The 19383-nt window shown below is 42.8% G+C and overlaps 1 protein-coding gene across 1 annotated transcript in view; it reads left to right on the top strand.

Moving 5' to 3' along the window:
* Window positions 1-14279, top strand: part of AXDND1 (axonemal dynein light chain domain containing 1) — a 98249-nt gene extending 83970 nt beyond the window's left edge. Inside the window, exons 24-26 of the mRNA XM_028121530.2 lie at window positions 4184-4266; window positions 5165-5418; window positions 14206-14279. Coding sequence (XP_027977331.2) covers window positions 4184-4266; window positions 5165-5418; window positions 14206-14279 — 411 coding nt within the window. The remainder of the gene's footprint in view (window positions 1-4183; window positions 4267-5164; window positions 5419-14205) is intronic.
* The last annotated feature ends 5104 nt before the right edge of the window (window positions 14280-19383 follow it).

The following is a 19383-nucleotide window of genomic DNA, read 5'->3' as shown; positions in this document are numbered from 1 at the left end:
AGAGAATGAAGATTCCTTGAACTGGCTTGTGAGGTCAGAGATGTGGGGCAAAGTTGGGGCTGGGGAAGGGCTGTCTTGATTTGGACTGCGCTGCAGGCCAAGAGGAGCGGGGTGTGGGGGGGCCTGAGCTCTGTGCACTTGTCATTCACAGAAGTCCTAGGGCTCTCTGAGGGCACTTTAAGGTTTCAAAACTTTTATTGTAAGTTTTTCTTGTGCTTTTGTTTGCTCATTTTTTTCCCTTTATTTGTTTATTTTTTTGACAGACAGCCTCTGGTCCTAAGGACATAAATACCATTTTGCAGGGATACCAGACCTTTCAGGCAGCGGCACTCTCTCCCGCTGGTCTAAAAACACAACTCCCAGGAGGCAGTACATTTGATTAACACTGGGGAGGGAAAGGAAAAAGGAAGGGCTCGGGAAGCAGAAAGCCTGTGGTGTGCAGGTATAACTTGTCATGTCCCTGGGAACTGAGTTGTGAAACTGGAGAGCTCTAAGAGATAGAGGGGTCCCAGGTTTCTAGCAAGAAATAGCTCCAGACCTCTGAGAAGCTAGGAACCTGAGCATGGAGATTCCAGTTACTCTTACTATCCCTTCCTGCAGGTGACTCCGGGATGGAATTTTTCTGGGGGTTGAGATATGAATGATATCTCAACAGGAGGGGTGGTAAGTCACCACCAGCTTGGGCAGACTAATAGCTTGTCCTCATTCATACCATTGCCTGATGCCTAGTGTCCACCATAATGGGGCTGGATCATCCACTATGCAAAATGCTCCTCAATTAGCTGGGAGTTAGGGCTTTGTGGGAATTCCTGAGGAGTATACTCAAAGCAGGCCCCGTGTACATGACATGGCCTGCTGTGCCTGAAACAGGCACACCCAATTTGGAACTGGGCCCTATTCACTGGTGAACTCAGTGATCCTGTTAAGCTGCACCGACTTTTCCACTGCCCCTCCTGGGAGAAGGCTGCTCTGCCTTCAGCTGCGGCCCAGTTCAATCAGTTCTGGAACCTGGTCGTACAGCACCACTTATGGCCCTCTCCGAATTGCAATCATTCCAACACTGTTCCTGCAGGACAAGCAGCCAGAATTCTGTAACATCTCAGCTGGCTGGAGGAAATAGGGGGTGACTCAACCCACCAGCTCTCTTGGAGGCAATACCAAAAGGGCTCCGAGCTACACTGGCCTCCAAGTGCCGCTGCTTGGCCGCATGAGCAGTGCTACTCACAGCTCAGCGACCCCAACAAGCAAGATATTAGAAACAGTCTCGTTCAGGCTCATCTTCACACCAGAGATTCTGGCTGGCTATAACGAGTGATAAGTGTATGAGGGAGATGGGAGAATTTGCTGGATCACCTGTGAACTGAGGAAGGATGAACAGGGGCCAGACTTGGGGGCATCAGCAGTATTTTTAACATAAGATTAGACTTTCTGCCCTTCCTTCTGTTATTGGGCTGAAGGGGGCCCTTCGACATCTGTGTTTCCCTCTCACTGTACTATGTACGTACACCAGAGCAGCGACTAATTTACCCATTTTATAACAGCAACAGGGAAGGGCTGTTGGAATTAGTGGTTCTAGAAAACACATCCAAAGCTGATGAGGCACTATGTCAGTGCTTGGATCCCAAGGAGCTGGGTCTGGGGCCAGATCCTCCCTGAGATAGACCCAAACTGGAGATACTGTCCAGTTGGAAGCCCATAAGTAGAGTCAAACCTGAGGAAGATCAAAAAGGTCAAAGACAGAATGGGAGTCAGAGACCAAGTGCAAAGCTACAGCAGATTGGCACAAACAAGGAATGTCCAAGGCCGTTACTGCCAAGGGCCATGAGGCCCACGTTAACTACCACTAGCCCACTGTTGACCAGAAGCCTTACAGGTACATAAACAGTCATTGAACACACATTCTGTATGTATTATATAATGTATTATATACTGTATTCTTACAATGAAGTAAGCTAGAGGAAAGGAAATGTTATTAAGAAAATCATAAGGAAGAGAAAATACATTTACAGTGGTGGACTGTAAAAAAATCCATGTACAAGTGGACCCGCATAGTTCAGACCCATGTAGTTCCAGGGTCCACTGTATATCTGTTGAACGAATGCGGAGTCTGAAGGCTCACGTGTATACAGAGTACAGTCTTGGTTTACTCTGGTTTCTACCTATCAAGTTGTTTCATACAGCTGTAAACCATGTGTGGAATTCCAGTTCTATAAGCCTCTCTCTGAAAACCTTTCTTTTGGGCTCAAAGAACAACTAAGTGAGTGGCGTGTACGGCCTAGGCACAGCCAGGTCCCATGCTGCGGGTCCTGGCTGGACAGTGAGTGCCATTTATTTTCCCTTTAAATTTTTTATTGTTATGTTAATCACCATACATTACTAGTTTTTGATGTAGTGTTCCATGATTCATTGTCTGTGCATAACACCCAGTGCTCCACGCAGAACGTGCCCTCTTCAATACCCATCACCAGGCTAACCCATCCCCCCGCCTCCTCCCCTCTAGAACCCTCAGTTTGTTTTTCAGAGTCCATCGTCCTCATGGTTCGTCTCCCCCTCTGATTTACTCCCCTTCATTCTTCCCCTCCTGCTATCTTCTTTTTTTTTTCTTAACATATATTGCATTATTGGTTTCAGAGGTACAGATCTGTGATTCATCAGTCTTGCACAATTCACAGCACTCACCATAGCACATACCCTCCCCAGTGTCTATCACCCAGCCACCCCATCCCTCCCACCCCCCACCACTCCAGCAACTCTCAGTTTGTTTCCTGAGATTAAGAATTCCTCATATCAGTGAGGTCATATGATACATGTCTTTCTCTGATTGACTTATTTCACTCAGCATAATGCCCTCCGGTTCCAGCCACATAGTTGCAAATGGCAAGATCTCATTCCTTTTGATGGCTGCGTAATATTCCATTGTGTATATATACCACATCTTCTTTATCCATTCATCTGTCGTTGGACATCTTGGCTCAGTGAGTGCCATTTACTTTCCAAATCAGCTACTCAAGAAAAGGGAGCAAAACAGAAAGAGGAGAATAGGTGACTGGGGAAATAAGAAAAGAGTAGAAGAGCGAGAGTAAAAGTGAAAATGTTTAACATAGTCTCTTTTCTCTGGTTTTCCTTTAGAAAAAGCTAGCAGAGTGCAATGGGATGTGTGGTTGAGAACGAAGAGGCCTCGATGAGGGTTTTGCTTTAACCCACTAGATCCTTCCTTCTGTGAGGATGGCAGGCTGCCTACCCTCTTTAAGCTCCCTTTCCATCTATAATGTAGGGCTTACGTTTGACATTCCTCAGGTTGGGAAGCATGGATAGATGAGATTTTAAACACAGTTCTGGGCAAAAAGGGGGTGAAGGGGAGTGGGAGGTTCAGGCTTCCAGTGACCAGAATGAATAAATCATGGGGATGAAACGCTGGGCATAGGGAATATAGCCAGTGACATGTAATAGTGCTTATGGTGACAGGTGGTAGCCACACTTGTGGTGAGCATAGTGTAATGTTGAGATTTGTCCAGTCAGCATGCTGTACACCTGAAAGTAATGTAACATTGTGTGTCAACAATACTTTAATTTAAAAAAAGGTGCACAGTTCTGGGAAAATGGTATATTTATTTTTAACTATGCTTATAATTTTGGTTTTCTAAATACCTTCTTTTACCTTCCTCTTAACTTTTTTCCTAGAATGTATTTAGAGTCAAAATAAATGAGAGTTGTTTTTTCTTCATATTTTCACTGCCTTGATATTTATGAAGTTCCCTAAGGAACTAAAAGATCTCACTGGATTTTGCAATGTTAAGAGCTTAGTGAAGTAAATTATTAAGAAAAATATAGTCAATCTCTTTGATCATTAACTTGATTTATTACAGGAACATGTTTACCATTCTCTTTATTTTTAAACCTTTTCTTCCTTGTTCCTTTTCATTGATATTGTTTTCCCTGCTTTTTTACAATTCTAATCAAATCTTATCCACCCGTAGCAGGAATAATTTGGAAGCTGGAATGCTATGTGGCCACAGGTAGTCCCTATTCTTTTTTGGTGTTAAGATTGTGCTTAATCATCTACTTTATAAATATGGATAGTAGAAAAAATATTCTGGAAGGTCTGGTCCAGAACATCCTAAAGAAGTAGAGTATTAACTGTTGGGACTCTCAGTTCATTCATAACGCATATTTCCTTTGTCAGAGAGAATCAGCGAATCAAGGTACATTGGCCGCAAAGTATCGTGAAGCAATGGCTATAATTGAACGCACACAGGAGAAGTTATTGTGAGTATGAGGCACCACAATGGTAATTACAAAGATTGCTGGCCAGGAGATGTGGCTGGAAAATCTACGCTTCTCGGCTTACCTTTGTTTCTTCTGCTTCTTTTATCCTTATTAGTGGGATGGGTATCTCCAAGTCTTCTGCTGGAGGCAATGAATTCTACTGCTTGCATAGGAACATCCATCCTCACCCACAGTGGAGATGGAGGAAGTGAAAGTGTGTGTATGTGGGGAATAGGGTGTTAGGAGTGATCTATCCAGTATGTTTCTAAGAGATGAGCTAGAGACGTAAATGGAACCAGGAGAAACTACTCTGTTCAAGAAAGAATGCTTCATACGCTGAAGAGTAGGAAGGACGGTATAGTTAAGATGGTTGAGAATGCCAAGAGAAGGGCAGAGCCATGTAGACGTAGAACAGGTCCTCTAGGAAGTAAGAAGCACATTTCAAACTAGCTTTCTTGATTGTAAGATCTGGTTTTAGAGGTCCTGGGCAAAGAAGGGAAACTACTGGACTTAGTTTGTTGGATCACATCAATGAAGAGAAGCCAAAATTAGCTCCTGAAAAGGGGTTCCTTGCCTATTGATGGAGAATTCCAAATACCCAAAGATCAGATTCCACCCAGAGCTGATAAATACATTGCATTCTTAAATCACAGCATGACTGCCACGCTGACATTACCATCCAAAGTAGCATCCCGGACCCTGACATTACCATCCAAAGTAGCATCCCGGACCCCAGTTCTCACCTAAGGATTGATGCTGCTGCCTCCCTTATTTGTACCTTTCAGATGCAATTAGCTAATTCTATTGCTTCTTCTAGACAATAAGTTTCTATATTTGAAAGATAACTTTTTCAAACCTTTCCATTTTGTTGTGTTTCTCTGGACTCTGTCCCCATCAGAGAGGTTGAAAGCAGAGCCAGACAAGCAGAGGAGAAGTTTGAGGATGTAAATGAGAAACTTCATTATACCCTTATAAGAAATAAAGAACTGGAGAGAGAATTAGAGGCTATTTTGATGAGGTCTAGAGAGAAGGAGTTTGAAGGAAGAGAAGAAGAAGAAAATGAAGGAGAAAGAGAAGATGGAGAAGATGAAGGAGATGACAATAACGAAGAAATCAGACCAGTAGAACATTCCCCAAAATCTCTAAAGAAAGGTGAGGCTTGCTTTCTCATTTTGCTTTATTTAGGTTATATTTATGAAACAAAACATGTTTGGGTCACAAATATCTTAGAAGAATATTAATATCTTTATACTGATTTACTGGTTCATATTTTTCATAGGAAATACATCTAACTGTATAACTACTGTATAACTATCTTATTCAGACAACTCACAAAAAGAAAACCAAGTGACTAACAATTGTAGACTAAGAAACTAACATAAAATACAAGTTTTGCTTCTAAAACTGGCAAAGATTTTTTTTATTATTATGCTTTTGTATTGTATAAGTGTCTTCCTTTTTTTAAAATTTTTTAATTGTTATATTAATCACCATATATTACGTCATTAGTTTTTTTAAATTTTTTATTGTTATGTTAATCACCATATATTACATCATTAGTTTTTGATGTAGTGTTCCATGATTCATTGTTTGTGCATAACACCCAGTGCTCCATGCAGAATGTGCCCTCTTGAATACCCATCACCAGGCTAACCCATCCCCCTACCCTCCTCCCCTCTAGAACCCTCAGTTTGTTTTTCAGAGTCCATCGTCTCTCATGGTTCGTCTCCCCCTCTGACTTACTCCCCTTCATTCTTCCCCTCCTGCTATCTTCTTCTTTTTCTTTTTTCTTAACATATGTTACATTATTTGTTGCAGAAGTACAGATCTGTGATTCAACAGTCTTGCACAATTCACAGCACTCACCATAGCACATACCCTCCCCAATGTCTATCACCCAGCCACCCCATCCCTCCCACTCCCCACCACTCCAGCAACACTCAGTTTGTTTCCTGAGATTAAGAATTCCTCATATCAGTGAGGTCATATGATACATGTCTTTCTCTGATTGACTTATTTCACTCAGCATAACACCCTTCAGTTCCATCTACGTCATTGCAAATGGAAGATCTCATTCCTTTTGATGGCTGCATAATATTCCATTGTGTATATATACCACATTTTCTTTATCCATTCATCTGTCGATGGACGTCTTGGCTCTTTCCACAGTTTGGCTATTGTGGACATTGCTGCTATAAACATAGGGGTGCACATACCCCTTCGGATCCCTACATTTGTATCTTTGTGGTAAATACCCAGTAGTGCAATTGCTGGATCGTATGGTAGCTCTATTTTCAACTGTTTGAGGAACCTCCATACTGTTTTCCAGAGGTGTTGCACCAGCTTGCATTCCCACCAACAGTGTAGGAGGGTTCCCCTTTCTCCACATCCCCGCCAACATCTGTCGTTTCCTGACTTGTTAATTTTAGCCATTCTGACTGGTGTGAGGTGGTATCTCATTGAGGTTTTGATTTGGATTTTCCTGATGCTGAGCGACGTTGAGCACTTTTTCATGTGTCTGTTGGCCATTTGGATGTCTTCTTTGGAAAAATGTCTGTTCATGTCTTCTGCCCATTTCTTGATTGGATTATTTGTTCTTTGGGTGTTGAGTTTGATACGTTCTTTATAGATTTTGGATACTAGCCCTTTATCTGATATGTCATTTGCAAATATTTTCTCACATTCTGTCGGTTGTCTTTTGGTTTTGTGGACTGTTTCTTTTGCTGTGCAAAAGCTTTTTATCTTGATGAAATCCCAATAGTTGATTTTTGCCTTTGCTTCCCTTGCCTTTGGCAATATTTCTAGGAAGAAGTTGCTGCGGCTGAGGTCGAAGAGGTTGCTGCCTGTGTTCTCCTTTAGGATTTTGATGGACTCCTGTCTCACGTTTAGGTCTTTCAACCATTTGGAGTCTATTTTTGTGTGTGGTGTAAGGAAATGGTCCAGTTTCATTCTTCTGCATGTGGCTGTCCAATTTTCCCAACACCATTTGTTGAAGAGACTGTCTTTTTTCCATTGGACATTCTTTCCTGCTTTGTCAAAGATAAGTTGACCATAGAGTTGAGGGTCCATTTCTGGGCTCTCGATTCTGTTCCATTGATCTGTGTGTCTGTTTTTGTGCCAGTACCATACTGTCTTGATGATGACAGCTTTGTAATAGAGCTGGAAGTCCGGAATTGTGATGCCACCAGCTTTGCTTTTCTTTTTCAATATTCCTCTGGCTATTCGGGGTCTCTTCTGGTTCCATACAAATTTTAGGATTATTTGTTCCATTTCTTTGAAAAAAGTGGATGGTATTTTGATGGGGATTGCATTGAATGTGTAGATTGCTCTAGGTAGCATTGACGTCTTCACAATGTTGGTTCTCCCAATCCATAAGCATGGAACGTTTTTCCATTTCTTTGTGTCTTCTTCAATTTCTTTCATGAGTATTTTATAGTTTTCTGAGTACAGATCCTTTGCCTCTTTGGTTAAATTTATTCCTAGGTATCTTATGGTTTTGGGTGCAATTGTAAACGGGATTGACTCCTTGATTTGTCTCTCTTCTGTCTTGTTGTTGGTGTATAGGAATGCCAGTGATTTCTGTGCATTGATTTTATATCCTGCTACTTTACTGAATTCCTGTATGAGTTCTAGCAGTTTTGGGGTGGAGTCTTTTGGGTTTTCCACATACAGTATCATATCATCTGCAAAGAGTGAGAGTTTGACTTCCTCTTTGCCGATTTGGATGCCTTTGATTTCTTTTTGTTGTCTGATTGCTGTGGCTAGGACTTCTAATACTATGTTGAATAGCAGTGGTGAGAGTGGACATCCCTGCCGCGTTCCTGACCTTAGGGGAAAAGCTCTCAGCTTTTCCCCATTGAGAATGATATTCTCTGTAGGTTTTTCATAGATGGCTTTTATGATATTGAGGTATGTACCCTCTATCCCTATACTCTGAAGAGTTTTGATCAAGAAAGGATGCTGTACTTTGTCAGATGCTTTTTCTGCATCTATTGAGAGGATCATATGATTCTTGTTCTTTCTTTTGTTAATGTATTGTATCACGTTGATTGATTTGCGGTTGTTGAACCATCCTTGCAGCCCAGGGATAAATCCCACTTGGTTGTGGTGAATAATCCTTTTAATGTACTGTTGGATCCTATTGGCTAGTATTTTGGTGAGAATTTTTGCATCCATGTTCATCAAGGATATTGGTCTGTAATTCTCCTTTTTGATGGGGTCTTTGGTTTTGGGATCAAGGTAGTGCTGGTCTCATAAAATGAGTTTGGAAGTTTCCCTTCCATTTCTATTTTTTGGAACAGTTTCAGGAGAATAGGTATTAATTCTTCTTTAAATGTCTGATAGAATTCCCCTGGGAAGCCATCTGGCCCTGGGCTTTTGTTTCTTGGGAGATTTTTGATGACTGCTTCAATTTCCTTAGTGGCTATAGGTCTGTTCAGGTTTTCTATTTCTTCCTGGTTCAATTTTGGTAGTTGATACATCTCTAGGAATGCACCCATTTCTTCCAGGTTATCTAATTTGCTGGCATAGAATTGCTCATAATATGTTCTTATAATTGTTTGTATTTCTTTGGTGTTGGTGTGATCTTTCCTCTTATTCATGATTTTGTTGATTTGGGTCATTTCTCTTTTCTTTTTGATAAGTCTGACCAGGGGTTTATCAATCTTGTTAATTCTTTCAAAGAACCAGCTCCTAGTTTTGTTGATCTGTTCTACTGTTCTTTTGGTTTCTAGTTCATTGATTTCTGCTCTGATCTTTATGATTTCTCTTTTCCTGCTGGGTTTAGGCTTTATTTGCTGTTCTTTCTCCAGCTCCTTTAGGTGTAGGGTTAGCTTGTGTATTTGAGACCTTTCTTGTTTCTTGAGAAAGGCTTGTATTGCTATATACTTTCCTCTCAGGACTGCCTTTGCTGTATCCCAAAGATTTTGAACACTTGTGTTTTCATTTTCATTGGTTTCCATGAATTTTTTGAATTCTTCTTTAATTTCCTGGTTGACCCATTCATTCTTTAGTAGGTTGCTCTTTAGCCTCCATGTATTTGAGTTCCTTCCGACTTTCCTCTTGTGATTGAGTTCTAGTTTCAAAGCATTGTGGTCTGAAAATATGCAGGGAATGATCCCAATCTTTTGGTACCGGTTGAGACCTGATTTGTGACCTAGGATGTGATTAATTCTGGAGAATGTTCCATGGGCACTAGAGAAGAATGTGTATTCCGTTGCTTTGGGATGGAATATTCTGAATATGTCTGTGAAGTCCCATTTGGTCCAGTGTGTCATTTCAAGTCTTTATTTCCTTGTTGATCTTTTGCTTAGATGATCTGTCCATTTGAGTGAGGGGTGTGTTAAAGTCCCCCACTATTATTGTATTGTTGTCAATGTGTTTCTTTGCTTTTGTTATTAATTGCCTTATATAATTGGCTGCTCCCATGTTAGGGGCATAGATATTTACAATTGTTAGATCTTCTTGTTGGATAGACCCTTTAAGTAGGATAGAGTGTCCTTCTTCATCTCTTATTACAGTCTTTGTTTTAAAATCTAATTTGTCTGATAGAAGGATTGCCACCCCAGCTTTCTTTTGGTGTCCATTAGCATGGTAAATTGTTTTCCACCCCCTCACTTTCAATGTGGGGGTGTCTTTGGGTCTAAAATGAGTCTCTTGCAGACAGCATATTGATGGGTCTTGTTTTTTAATCCAGTCTAATAGCCTGTGTCTTTTGATTGGGGCATTTAGCCCATTTACATTCAGGGTAACTATTGAAAGGTATGAATTTAGTGCCATTGTATTGCCTGTAAGGTGACTGTTACTGTATATTGTCTGTGTTCCTTTCTGATCTATGCTGCTTTTAGGCTCTCTCTTTGCTTAGAGGACCCCTTTCAATATCTCTTGGAGGGCTGGTTTCGTGTTTGCAAATTCCTTTAGTTTTTGTTTGTCCTGGAAGCTTTTTATCTCTCCTTCTATTTTCAATGACAGCCTAGGTGGATATAGTATTCTTGGCTGCATATTTTTCTCGTTTAGTGCTCTGAAGATATGCCAGTCCTTTCTGGCCTGCCAGGTCTGTGGATAGGTCTGTTGCCAATCTAATATTTCTACCATTGTAGGTTACATATCTCTTCTCCCGAGCTGCTTTCAGGATTTTCTCTTTGTCTCTGAGACTCATAAGTTTTACTATTAGATGTCAGGGTGTTGACCTATTATTATTGATTTTGAGAGGGGTTCTCTGTGCCTCCTGGATTTTGATGCCTGTTTCCTTCCCCACATTAGGGAAGTTCTCTGCTATTATTTGCTCCAATATACCTTCTGCCCCTCTCTCTCTTCCTTCTTCTTCTGGGATCCCAATTATTCTAATGTTTCATCTTATCGTATCACTTATCTTTCGAATTCTGCCCTCGTGATCCTGTAGTTGTTTATCTCTCTTTATTTTCCATCATTTGGTCTTCTATATTGCTGATTCTCTCTTCTGCCTCATTTATCCTAGCAGTTAGTGCCCCCATTTTTGATTGCACCTCATCAATAGCCTTTTTGATTTCAACTTGGTTAGATTTTAGTTCTTTTATTTCTCCAGAAAGCGTTTCTCTAATAACTTCCATGCTTTTTTCAAGCCCAGCTAGTATCTTTAAAGTCATGATTCTGAACTCTAGGTCCGACATTGTACTAATGTCTGTATTGAGTAGGTCCCTGGCTGACGGTACTACCTCTTGTTCTTTTTGCTGAGGTGATTTTTTTCATCTTGTCATTTTGTCCAGAGGAGAATAGATGAATGAGAGAACAAAATGCTAACAGGTTAACAACGTCCCCAGCAAATATACTGTATACAAATCAGAAAAGACCTGAAACCAGGGGAAAAGAAAGGGAAAGAAAGAAAAAAGAAAGAGAAAAAAAAAAGATAAAAACAAAAACAGAACAATACAAAAAAAGCAGAATATGATCAAATATGATTAGGCTAGTGCATAGATCAGTGTAAAACTGGCAAAGATTTTTAAAAATGAAAGAATATAATGCTGATCACAAGGGGCAAACTCGTTTGTTTTACAGATAATACTTGTGGGTGGACAGACATGTAACTTTTTCAGAAAATAATTTGAGAGTATGTATAGATATCCCTTAAATACATGCATATACTTTGACCTAATAATTTTATTCTTGAGGATCTAGGCCAAGGAAATAATCCTAAATACAGAAAAAAAGATTAATGCACAAAGATGTTCAATGTATCACTGTATATAATAGAGGCAACCTACCTCTCCAATCATGGAAGAAAAGTTAAATTATGTTATACTAATATACTTGAATAGTATACCACTATTAAAATGGTTTATAATGACATGGAAGTTTTTTAAAAAGATTTTATCTATTTGAGAGAGAGAGCATGAGTGGGGTGACAGGCAGATGGAGAAGCAGACTCCCTGCTGAGCAGGGAGCCTGATGCGGGGCTCAATCCCAGAACTCTGGGATCATGACCTGAGCTGAAGGCAGACGATTAACCAACTGACCTACACAGGTGCCCCGGGAAATTCTTTTTTAAAATTTATTTTAGAGAGAGAGAGAGAGAAGTGAGAATGAGCAGGGGGAGGGGCAGAGGGAGAGAGAAACCCAAGCAAACTCCACGCTGAGTGCAGAGCCTGATGCAGGGCTTGATCTCATGACCCTGAGGTCACGACCTGAGCCCTGAGCCGAAACCAAAAGTCAGATGCTTAACTGACTGCGCCACCCAGGTGTCCTGGAAATTCTTATGTTTGAATATCAAATGCAAGAAAACACACGTTTATAAAGCTAGAAAAAAGACCAAGAAGGAAATTGTATCCAAATATTGATAGACATTGTCTCTGGTTGATGGAGGTTTGTGGTGAATTTTGACTTTGGTTTTTGGTACTTGTTTGATTTTCTATGATGAAAATAATCATTATTTCATTATTCTACAGGAAAAGGAATTTAACTCTTTATTTTCTTATCTCTAATTAGTGCAATAACCTGCCCTCAGGCAGTTCTCAGTAAACCCCAGGATTGGAGGCTAGTTTTTGATTTTTGCTCTCACCTTCACCCTTTGGTGTGTTCCCAGGACAATTCCTGGTGCAAGGGATAGGATAGGGAGGATCGCGACTTCTGTCTCTTTCTCATCCCTATTTTCACCTATGCCCCCAGCCAAAGCGGTTGGTTAGCCAGTGCCCCACAGTCTTCCACCCAGGTACATTGTGTTTGTACTGTCACCAGACTGAGCTCATTTTCTCTCCTCCTGTTACCTCTCAACTGGTAAGACGCTAATTATTCCAAGTGTGACAATCCTTTAGCTTTAGGTTTGAATATATGGGAGATAGTTTTTGTGGATTAAAACATTTTCATCTTACACTGTAATTTTATCCTGATGGTTTGAAAACTAGACTTTTTCCAGATTACAGAAAAATAAATATGCAAACCATGCAAAAGACCTGCATGTTAAACTGGAGAGGTTAGCTCAGTATGGAATGAGTGATGTTATTTTCTTCCATTTCCATAAAGATCTTGGGGATGAGGTTAAATCCAGAATGAAAAGTATTAATAATTTTAAGTAGAGGATAACTGTATACAGTTAGTCCCCAATCTATATATACAATTGCCTACACAAACATAGCCACCCTTTGCCCTCCTTCCAAATACTCCCTCAGAGTCATTCCCGGGGGCTCACAGGTGGAGGAGGAGAGGCTCTGCAAAGCTTAGGGGAATCGGCTCCTAAGCCAAGCCCTTCACATGCCATGTAGGAGACCTGAACGTTTTCCCCAGAAAGATCTATAAGTTGGACATTCCTTAGGGTTTGCAGGCAGCTCCTTTGAAAAATGCAGACCCTCCAGAGCAATATGAGATTCCTATGGCATATGCAGCATCATATTTGTGTGACTTGGAGCATGAGATCACGTTTCCCTCTAGAGTTGTGCAGTGAAGAATGGACAGTTATATATGGTAAAGGAGGGAGGCTTGTGGATGTAGGACAGGGGGAAGATCTGGACGGAGCAGAAGACATATTTATTTTTGTTTTTGTGTCAGTCTTTTTAATAATTAGGAAATCATTGTGCTCTGAGCTGTGAATGAAGACAGGAATTGAGAGGGAAGTTTACGAAGATGAATAGTGGCTTAGGCTCTAATCTCAGTGAAGCCTACAGTTAGGAGCTAGGACCCGGGAGAGACACTAAGAGCAAGACAAGGGCATGAACAAGATGACCAAGTGTGGGATGGAGGTGGCAGCAGCCAGTCAGAAGGATTCAAAGTGACAAGCTTGGTGTCATGGAGCAGCCAAGGAGAGCCGGCTTGATGGCGAGAGGCCTCTTGCCTCCATCCTGAGGGCTGGGCCTGAATTGGGTCTGTGCACAGGAGACAGAACAGGAGTGCAGGAATGGGTGTGGGAGGACTTTGGATACTAGCTCTATTTGAATTGTTTTGTTTCCTCCAAGCTTGGGATATGTATAGGAAGGAAGGCGGAAATGTTCTTTCTGTTTCTCTATTCTCCTTGATCACATAGTCCTCTTTTCCAGGATCCAGAACTCAGGTAACTAAATGATTACACTTTAACTTTGGGAAAATGCATTCTGAATCCCAGTAACCAACTTAGAGTCAAATTTTGGGCATACTGCCTGTTTGTAGCTTGGGAGTTAGGCAGAATGGAATTTTTTTTTTTAAAGATTTTATTTATTTGAGAGAGAGAGAATGAGAGAGAGAGAGAGAGAGAGCACAAGGGGGGGAGGGTCAGAGGGAGAAGCAGACTCCCTGCTGAGCAGGGAGCCCGATGTGGGACTAGATCCCAGGACTCCAGGATCATGACCTGAGCCGAAAGCAGTTACTTAACCAACTGAGCCACCCAGGCGCCCCAGAATGGAATTTTTAAAAAGCTTTGTAAAGTTAAAAGTCCTTAGTAAATATTAGATATTGTTACTACAATACTCTGATTTTTTTTTTTTTTTTTTGACTTTTCAGAGGTACAGTGCAAGGAAGGTCCTCTCAGCGCTAAACCCAGACCCCGGACTAAATCCAAGACCAAGTCCAAGTAGCATCCTTAGGGTGCTGGGCTTCAGCTGGGCTCCCCTCACTGATCTCTGTGTGCTACTTAGCTGACCCTGTGGCTCAACTGTAGAGACTCCCTGTGCAACAGCTACTAGAAAAGTCATGACATACAACCCAAGAACATTTTCTTTTTAAAAGTCACAGTGAAAGCTGTAGGGAATAAGTGCATTAGTTCATCTCCCAGATTAAAAAAAGCTTGTGCCAAAGTTTGCTGGCCTCTTCAAATGATTTCCTAATAGAGGTCTGTGAAAAGTGTCAGTTCTTGTCAAGCAAATAATGCTTTTTGAAGATTCTGAACTCTGCAGAGAAGAGTGGCAAAATACAAAGCATTTTTTTTTTCAGTTTAAAAGAGAGGAGCCTGATAATGCTCTTGGGTTTTGGCAGCATTTTCAGATTTCTTATGATTTCAGGCATTTTTATGATTTATTTGATTTTCACAATAACTCTACAAAGTAGGTGGGGGAGATGCTGTTATTATCCCATTTCTCAGAAGATTAAACTGAGCCCCCCCCAAATGGTTATAAGACTCCCCAAGGTCACAGAACTGATGGGTGTCAGAGCCCCCTGCTTACTGGACCTGTGTCTGGATGTTTGACAGTGGTGATGGGCCACCAGGCCACTGCTCAGATGGTTTCCTTCACAGGGAAAGGATGGAAGATTGTACTGAAATTTAGGAATGCTGCTGAAGATTCACCCAGAATCACCATTTTTCGCTTTGATAGCCTCACTTGTCTGCTCTGTTCATGACCCCATATCCACTGAGGCACTAGAGATGGACTAACCTGCAAAAATAAGTTGCGAGTGACAAATGGACATTTGGGGCAAGCACTTGGCAAGGACCCCCTCCTACCTTACTGCTCCCGCACACTTGCATTTGCTCTGATCTCTGGCTCCAAATACCTATGCACCTGCTTTGGCTCACATATTTGCTGTTCCTTTGGATTTATCTCTGAATTTTAGACGCTTGCCTGTTCCCTAAGCCTCAGAAACCCTGTGACTCAGAGTCCCCAGTCTTTTTTTAGCCCAGTCCCTGGCCAGGCCTGCCTCTGCCATCATCAAAGTAGGTATAGGATTGGGTTTCAAAAATGCTTAGGGTCTGTCCACCTGAGCCCACTGGATGACTCTTGAAGTCTGAGTGAAGAAACCTGACTTCAGACAGTTGGCTGTGCTTGTGGCCTAGCTGACAGCCAGAGCCGCCGCTCTTGGCCCCTGCTTACAGTTCTCGCTTGCTGGGGCATAGCCAGCCCTACCCTTTCCCAAAGAGATTCTTAGGTGATCCTAGAAAATTTGGAGGCTTTTTGGTGGGATTTCCCCACCTGCTGCTGCTGCTGCTTTTTTTTTTTTTTTAAAAGATTTTATTTATTTGTCAGAGAGAGCACAAGCAGGGGGAGTGGCAGGCTCCCCACAGAGCAGGGAGCCTGATCGGGACTCGATCCCAGGACCCTGGGATCATGACCTGAGCCGAAGGCAGACGCTTAACCAACTGAGCCACCCAGGTGCCCCTCCGAATACTTCTTAATTGATTTCCCACTTTGCAGGAATGAGTGGTCATTTCCATACAAATCAGCAGCCCCTCTCCCTGAACATGAGAACCTTGCCCCTCAGAACGTGGCAGCTCCATCGGGTGGACAGCTCAGTCTCTAAAGGCCAGAGTTAAGCCTGCTGCCACTACAATTAGGATGAGATGTTTGGCACCTAGTTAGGTGGTTTGGTTGTGAGCCAGAGAAACCCACTCTTGCAAACACACATAGAAGGCTAATTTATTGAAAGTGTGTCGGGGAGCTCAGGGGGTTGAAGGGGAAGTCTTTTTTTTTTTTTTTTTTTGAGAGAGAAAGAGCATAAGCAGGGGGAGCAGCAGGCAGAGGGAAAGGGAGAAGCAGACTCCCTGCTGAGTGAGGAGCCTGACATAGGGCTCAATCCCAGGATGCTGGGATCATGACCTGAGCCAAAGGCAGATGCTTAACCAACTGAGTCACCCAGGCGCCACTGAAGGGAAGTCTTAAAGAGCCAGGCTAGGAACAGATGGGACCAGATAGTTTTAGATTTCAGGAGCAAGAATTGCTCCACCGTCTCCCCTAGTTGTTACCACCAAATGAACTCCAATCTTTTCTTCTGTCTTTAGATTTTTTTGCTAAAGTTTTAAAGTCCTGAGAGAAGGAAGGGCTGCCCTAGGGTCACAAACCACCCCATGGATATACAAGTGATGGTGAGAGGGTGTCAGGGATCTCTAGCTGCCTTCGAGGGAAGGAAGGACACCTTGCTCTACTATTCCACCAAACCAGAACACAGTATGGGCAAAGGAAATGCCCAGAAGAAAATAAGGGTGGTGGTAGGAGGGCATAACAGATGTTAGGTGGTTTTAAAAGGAGGGATGCTACAGGAAAGGTGTCTGCACTGGTGCTCCCTGAAAGTTAGCCCAGGCAGCTCTGCTTTCCCAAGCAGCTAATTCGTGGGAAGTTTGAGATAGTCCTCAAGACCTTGCCATGCTTTCCCCAGTGACCCTGCGGTAGGCTCCCAAGCCGAGTGGAGGGAGTGGTGCTTGCTGCACATGCCTGGTGGCTGGGCTGCCAGGGGAAGCTGTCCTGCTTGTGCGAGGTGAGACCAGCCGCTCTGCTCAGATGTGCAAAGGCGGACCTCTCGAAGAGCTGTGCACCTTTAAAACAAATGCTTGAAATACTGGGGTGGGATTCTAACACAAGAGACCCCATGTGCCAGTTCTTAACCTGGTCCTGTCCAAGAACAACCACCCTGGGCGCAGGAGCTGCTGGCCACCAGGGCAACCTTTGAGCATGGGGGTGAGCTGTGTAGGGGGCCAGGCTTCTATTTGGATACAGCTAGATCGCTGCCATTTAGAGCTACTGGGGTAAAATCAGAAAAACAGTAGTAGTCATTTCCTGAGGATTTACTTTGAGTAAGCACTGTACTAAGCACTTCATATGTTATCTCATGTAATCACAACAACTCTGTCATGTGGGTTATACTTTTATCCCCATTCCTGTCAGGCTAGGTAGCATGTTTAAGGTTTCACATCTAGTGAGTGCTGGAGTGAGTGACGTCTAGGGGCTGAACCCACGCTTGCAGTTACAGGGCTGTATTGCCTCTCCAAGTCAGAAAAAGCTGGATGTGCAGTTGATGACCCCTCTTTTTAAAGCATTTGATTTCTGTATCCTCTGCTTACTGCTCAGCTCAACCACTGAGCAAATGCACTGACACACAAGCCAAAATTCTAGAGACATCAGAACCCTCATAGACCCAGTAGACTCTGCCAAAGAACACTGTAGCCACCAGGAAGAATTTAATAAGGAGGATTATACTTACTCAGCCATCCAGACCCGGCCCTCAAAGAGACAGGATGTAGAGGCATGGACGGAATGACCTGCTGGCTCTCCCAGATTTAGGGGAGTCCAAACTGGAGGGCTCCAGCACCAACCTGATACTCTTGGTGAGCCAGGGTGGCCCGTGAAGTTCTTAAGGAGAGCCTGCAAAGCCTCCTTAAAGCTGACCTCCTTCTGGTGAGCTGGAGTGGCAACGACCTGCAGTCCACCAGCCATTAAGTCACATGCCTGCACAACAAATGGAGGTCTAGACGGACCTAAGAGTCCCTGCCCATCGCCAAATGCCCTGGAATACCACTGTCACAGAATCTGTCATAGACTTGTGCCAATCTCACGGCCATGTCCTTTTGGTCACGGTGGACTCCAGCTCCAAACTGGAACACCTCCCCTTTTATCAGCTTACTGCCTATGGTAGACTCCATGTTGGTGTTGCCCCAGAATTCCTATGTTGAAATCCTAGCCTCTGATGTGATGGTTTCAGGAGTGAGGCCTTTAGCAGGTGATTAGGTCATGAGGGTGGAGCCCTCATGAATGGGATGAGTGCCCTTATAAAAAAGACCACAGGGAGCTGCCCCCTTACACCATGTGGGGACGTAGTAAGAAGACACCTATCTTGGAACCAGGAATTGGGCCATCACCAGTTGCCAAATCTACTGGCGTCTTGGACTTCCCAGCCTCAACTGAGAAATTTGTTGTTTGTAAGCCACCTTATGGTATTCTGTCATAGCAGCCTGAACTAAGGCACCACTGCTCTATTAATATTAAATTTCCAGAGAAAAATTTCCCTAGTACACATCTTAGTTTTGGATTATACTGTCCAACTTGTCCTCCACACATCATTTCAAGATCAGTAACCAGCTAGAAGGCAGCACCTGGGTGTCAAGAGGAGACTTCTGGTACTGGGAACTTGCAGACAGCACCATCAGCTCACCTTACTAGTCTCAACAGAGTTTCCCTTGACCATTCACAGTTTCATACAACTTAGTCCCGATATTTCCCACCCACCAAGCACTCCCATCCCAACGGTCAGTTAATAGTTGAAGATATCACAGGCTGCTTGAGCCGAGCTGGAAGGTGCCCTCTGGCAAGCTAATGAGAAATTTAAATGTTGACTGAACCAGACAGCAGAGACCAACGAATGGGTGATACCATACACTCCCCAGACCTGTAGGTAAATCTGCCTTTGACAAAAGGAGCCATGCTACAAGGAATTCTTAAGGGTCTTAAAAGCCATTATTATTACCTTATTGCCCTGGCATTCACTCCTAATTGTTCTGTTCCTGGCTCTGGCTAGGCCTGAATCAGCATGACCCTACTTCCTCCTTTATTATTTTTTCCAACATCTGCCAACCTGAGATCAGGAGCCATCTATATGGGCTGAAGAGTGACCAACGACCCCTGATGCCATTTTAACTCCAATAACCAATACCTTGGGATGGGTGTGGGCCAATACAGTGGTCATGAGTAATACTTCCCACTTCAGGGATGCTCTAATCGGTCCTTTAAATGGGCTGGATCATCAATGACCATGCCCTGGCTGGTCCACAAAAGCACACTGCAAACCCTAATCTGTTAGATATTCTAGGAAATCACCCAGGAATTTTCCCCAACTCTCATCCTATTACTGCCTCCTCAGTGTTTGCTTTCCTCTCTCTGGTACCCTACTTTTAGCAGATTTTGGTACCTGCTTTTGGCTTACTTGGATTTGACAGCCTTTTGGATTCCATATTTTGTATTTTGGCACTTCTTCATGGTT

Source organism: Eumetopias jubatus, unplaced genomic scaffold (genome assembly GCF_037043125.1).
Source record: "Eumetopias jubatus isolate StellerSeaLion01/CBP00866 unplaced genomic scaffold, mEumJub1_p1.0 scaffold_12, whole genome shotgun sequence".
Classification (NCBI taxonomy): Eukaryota; Metazoa; Chordata; class Mammalia; order Carnivora; family Otariidae; genus Eumetopias; species Eumetopias jubatus.
Note: the sequence above shows the minus strand (reverse complement) of the source record. Positions and strands in the feature narration are given on the sequence as shown.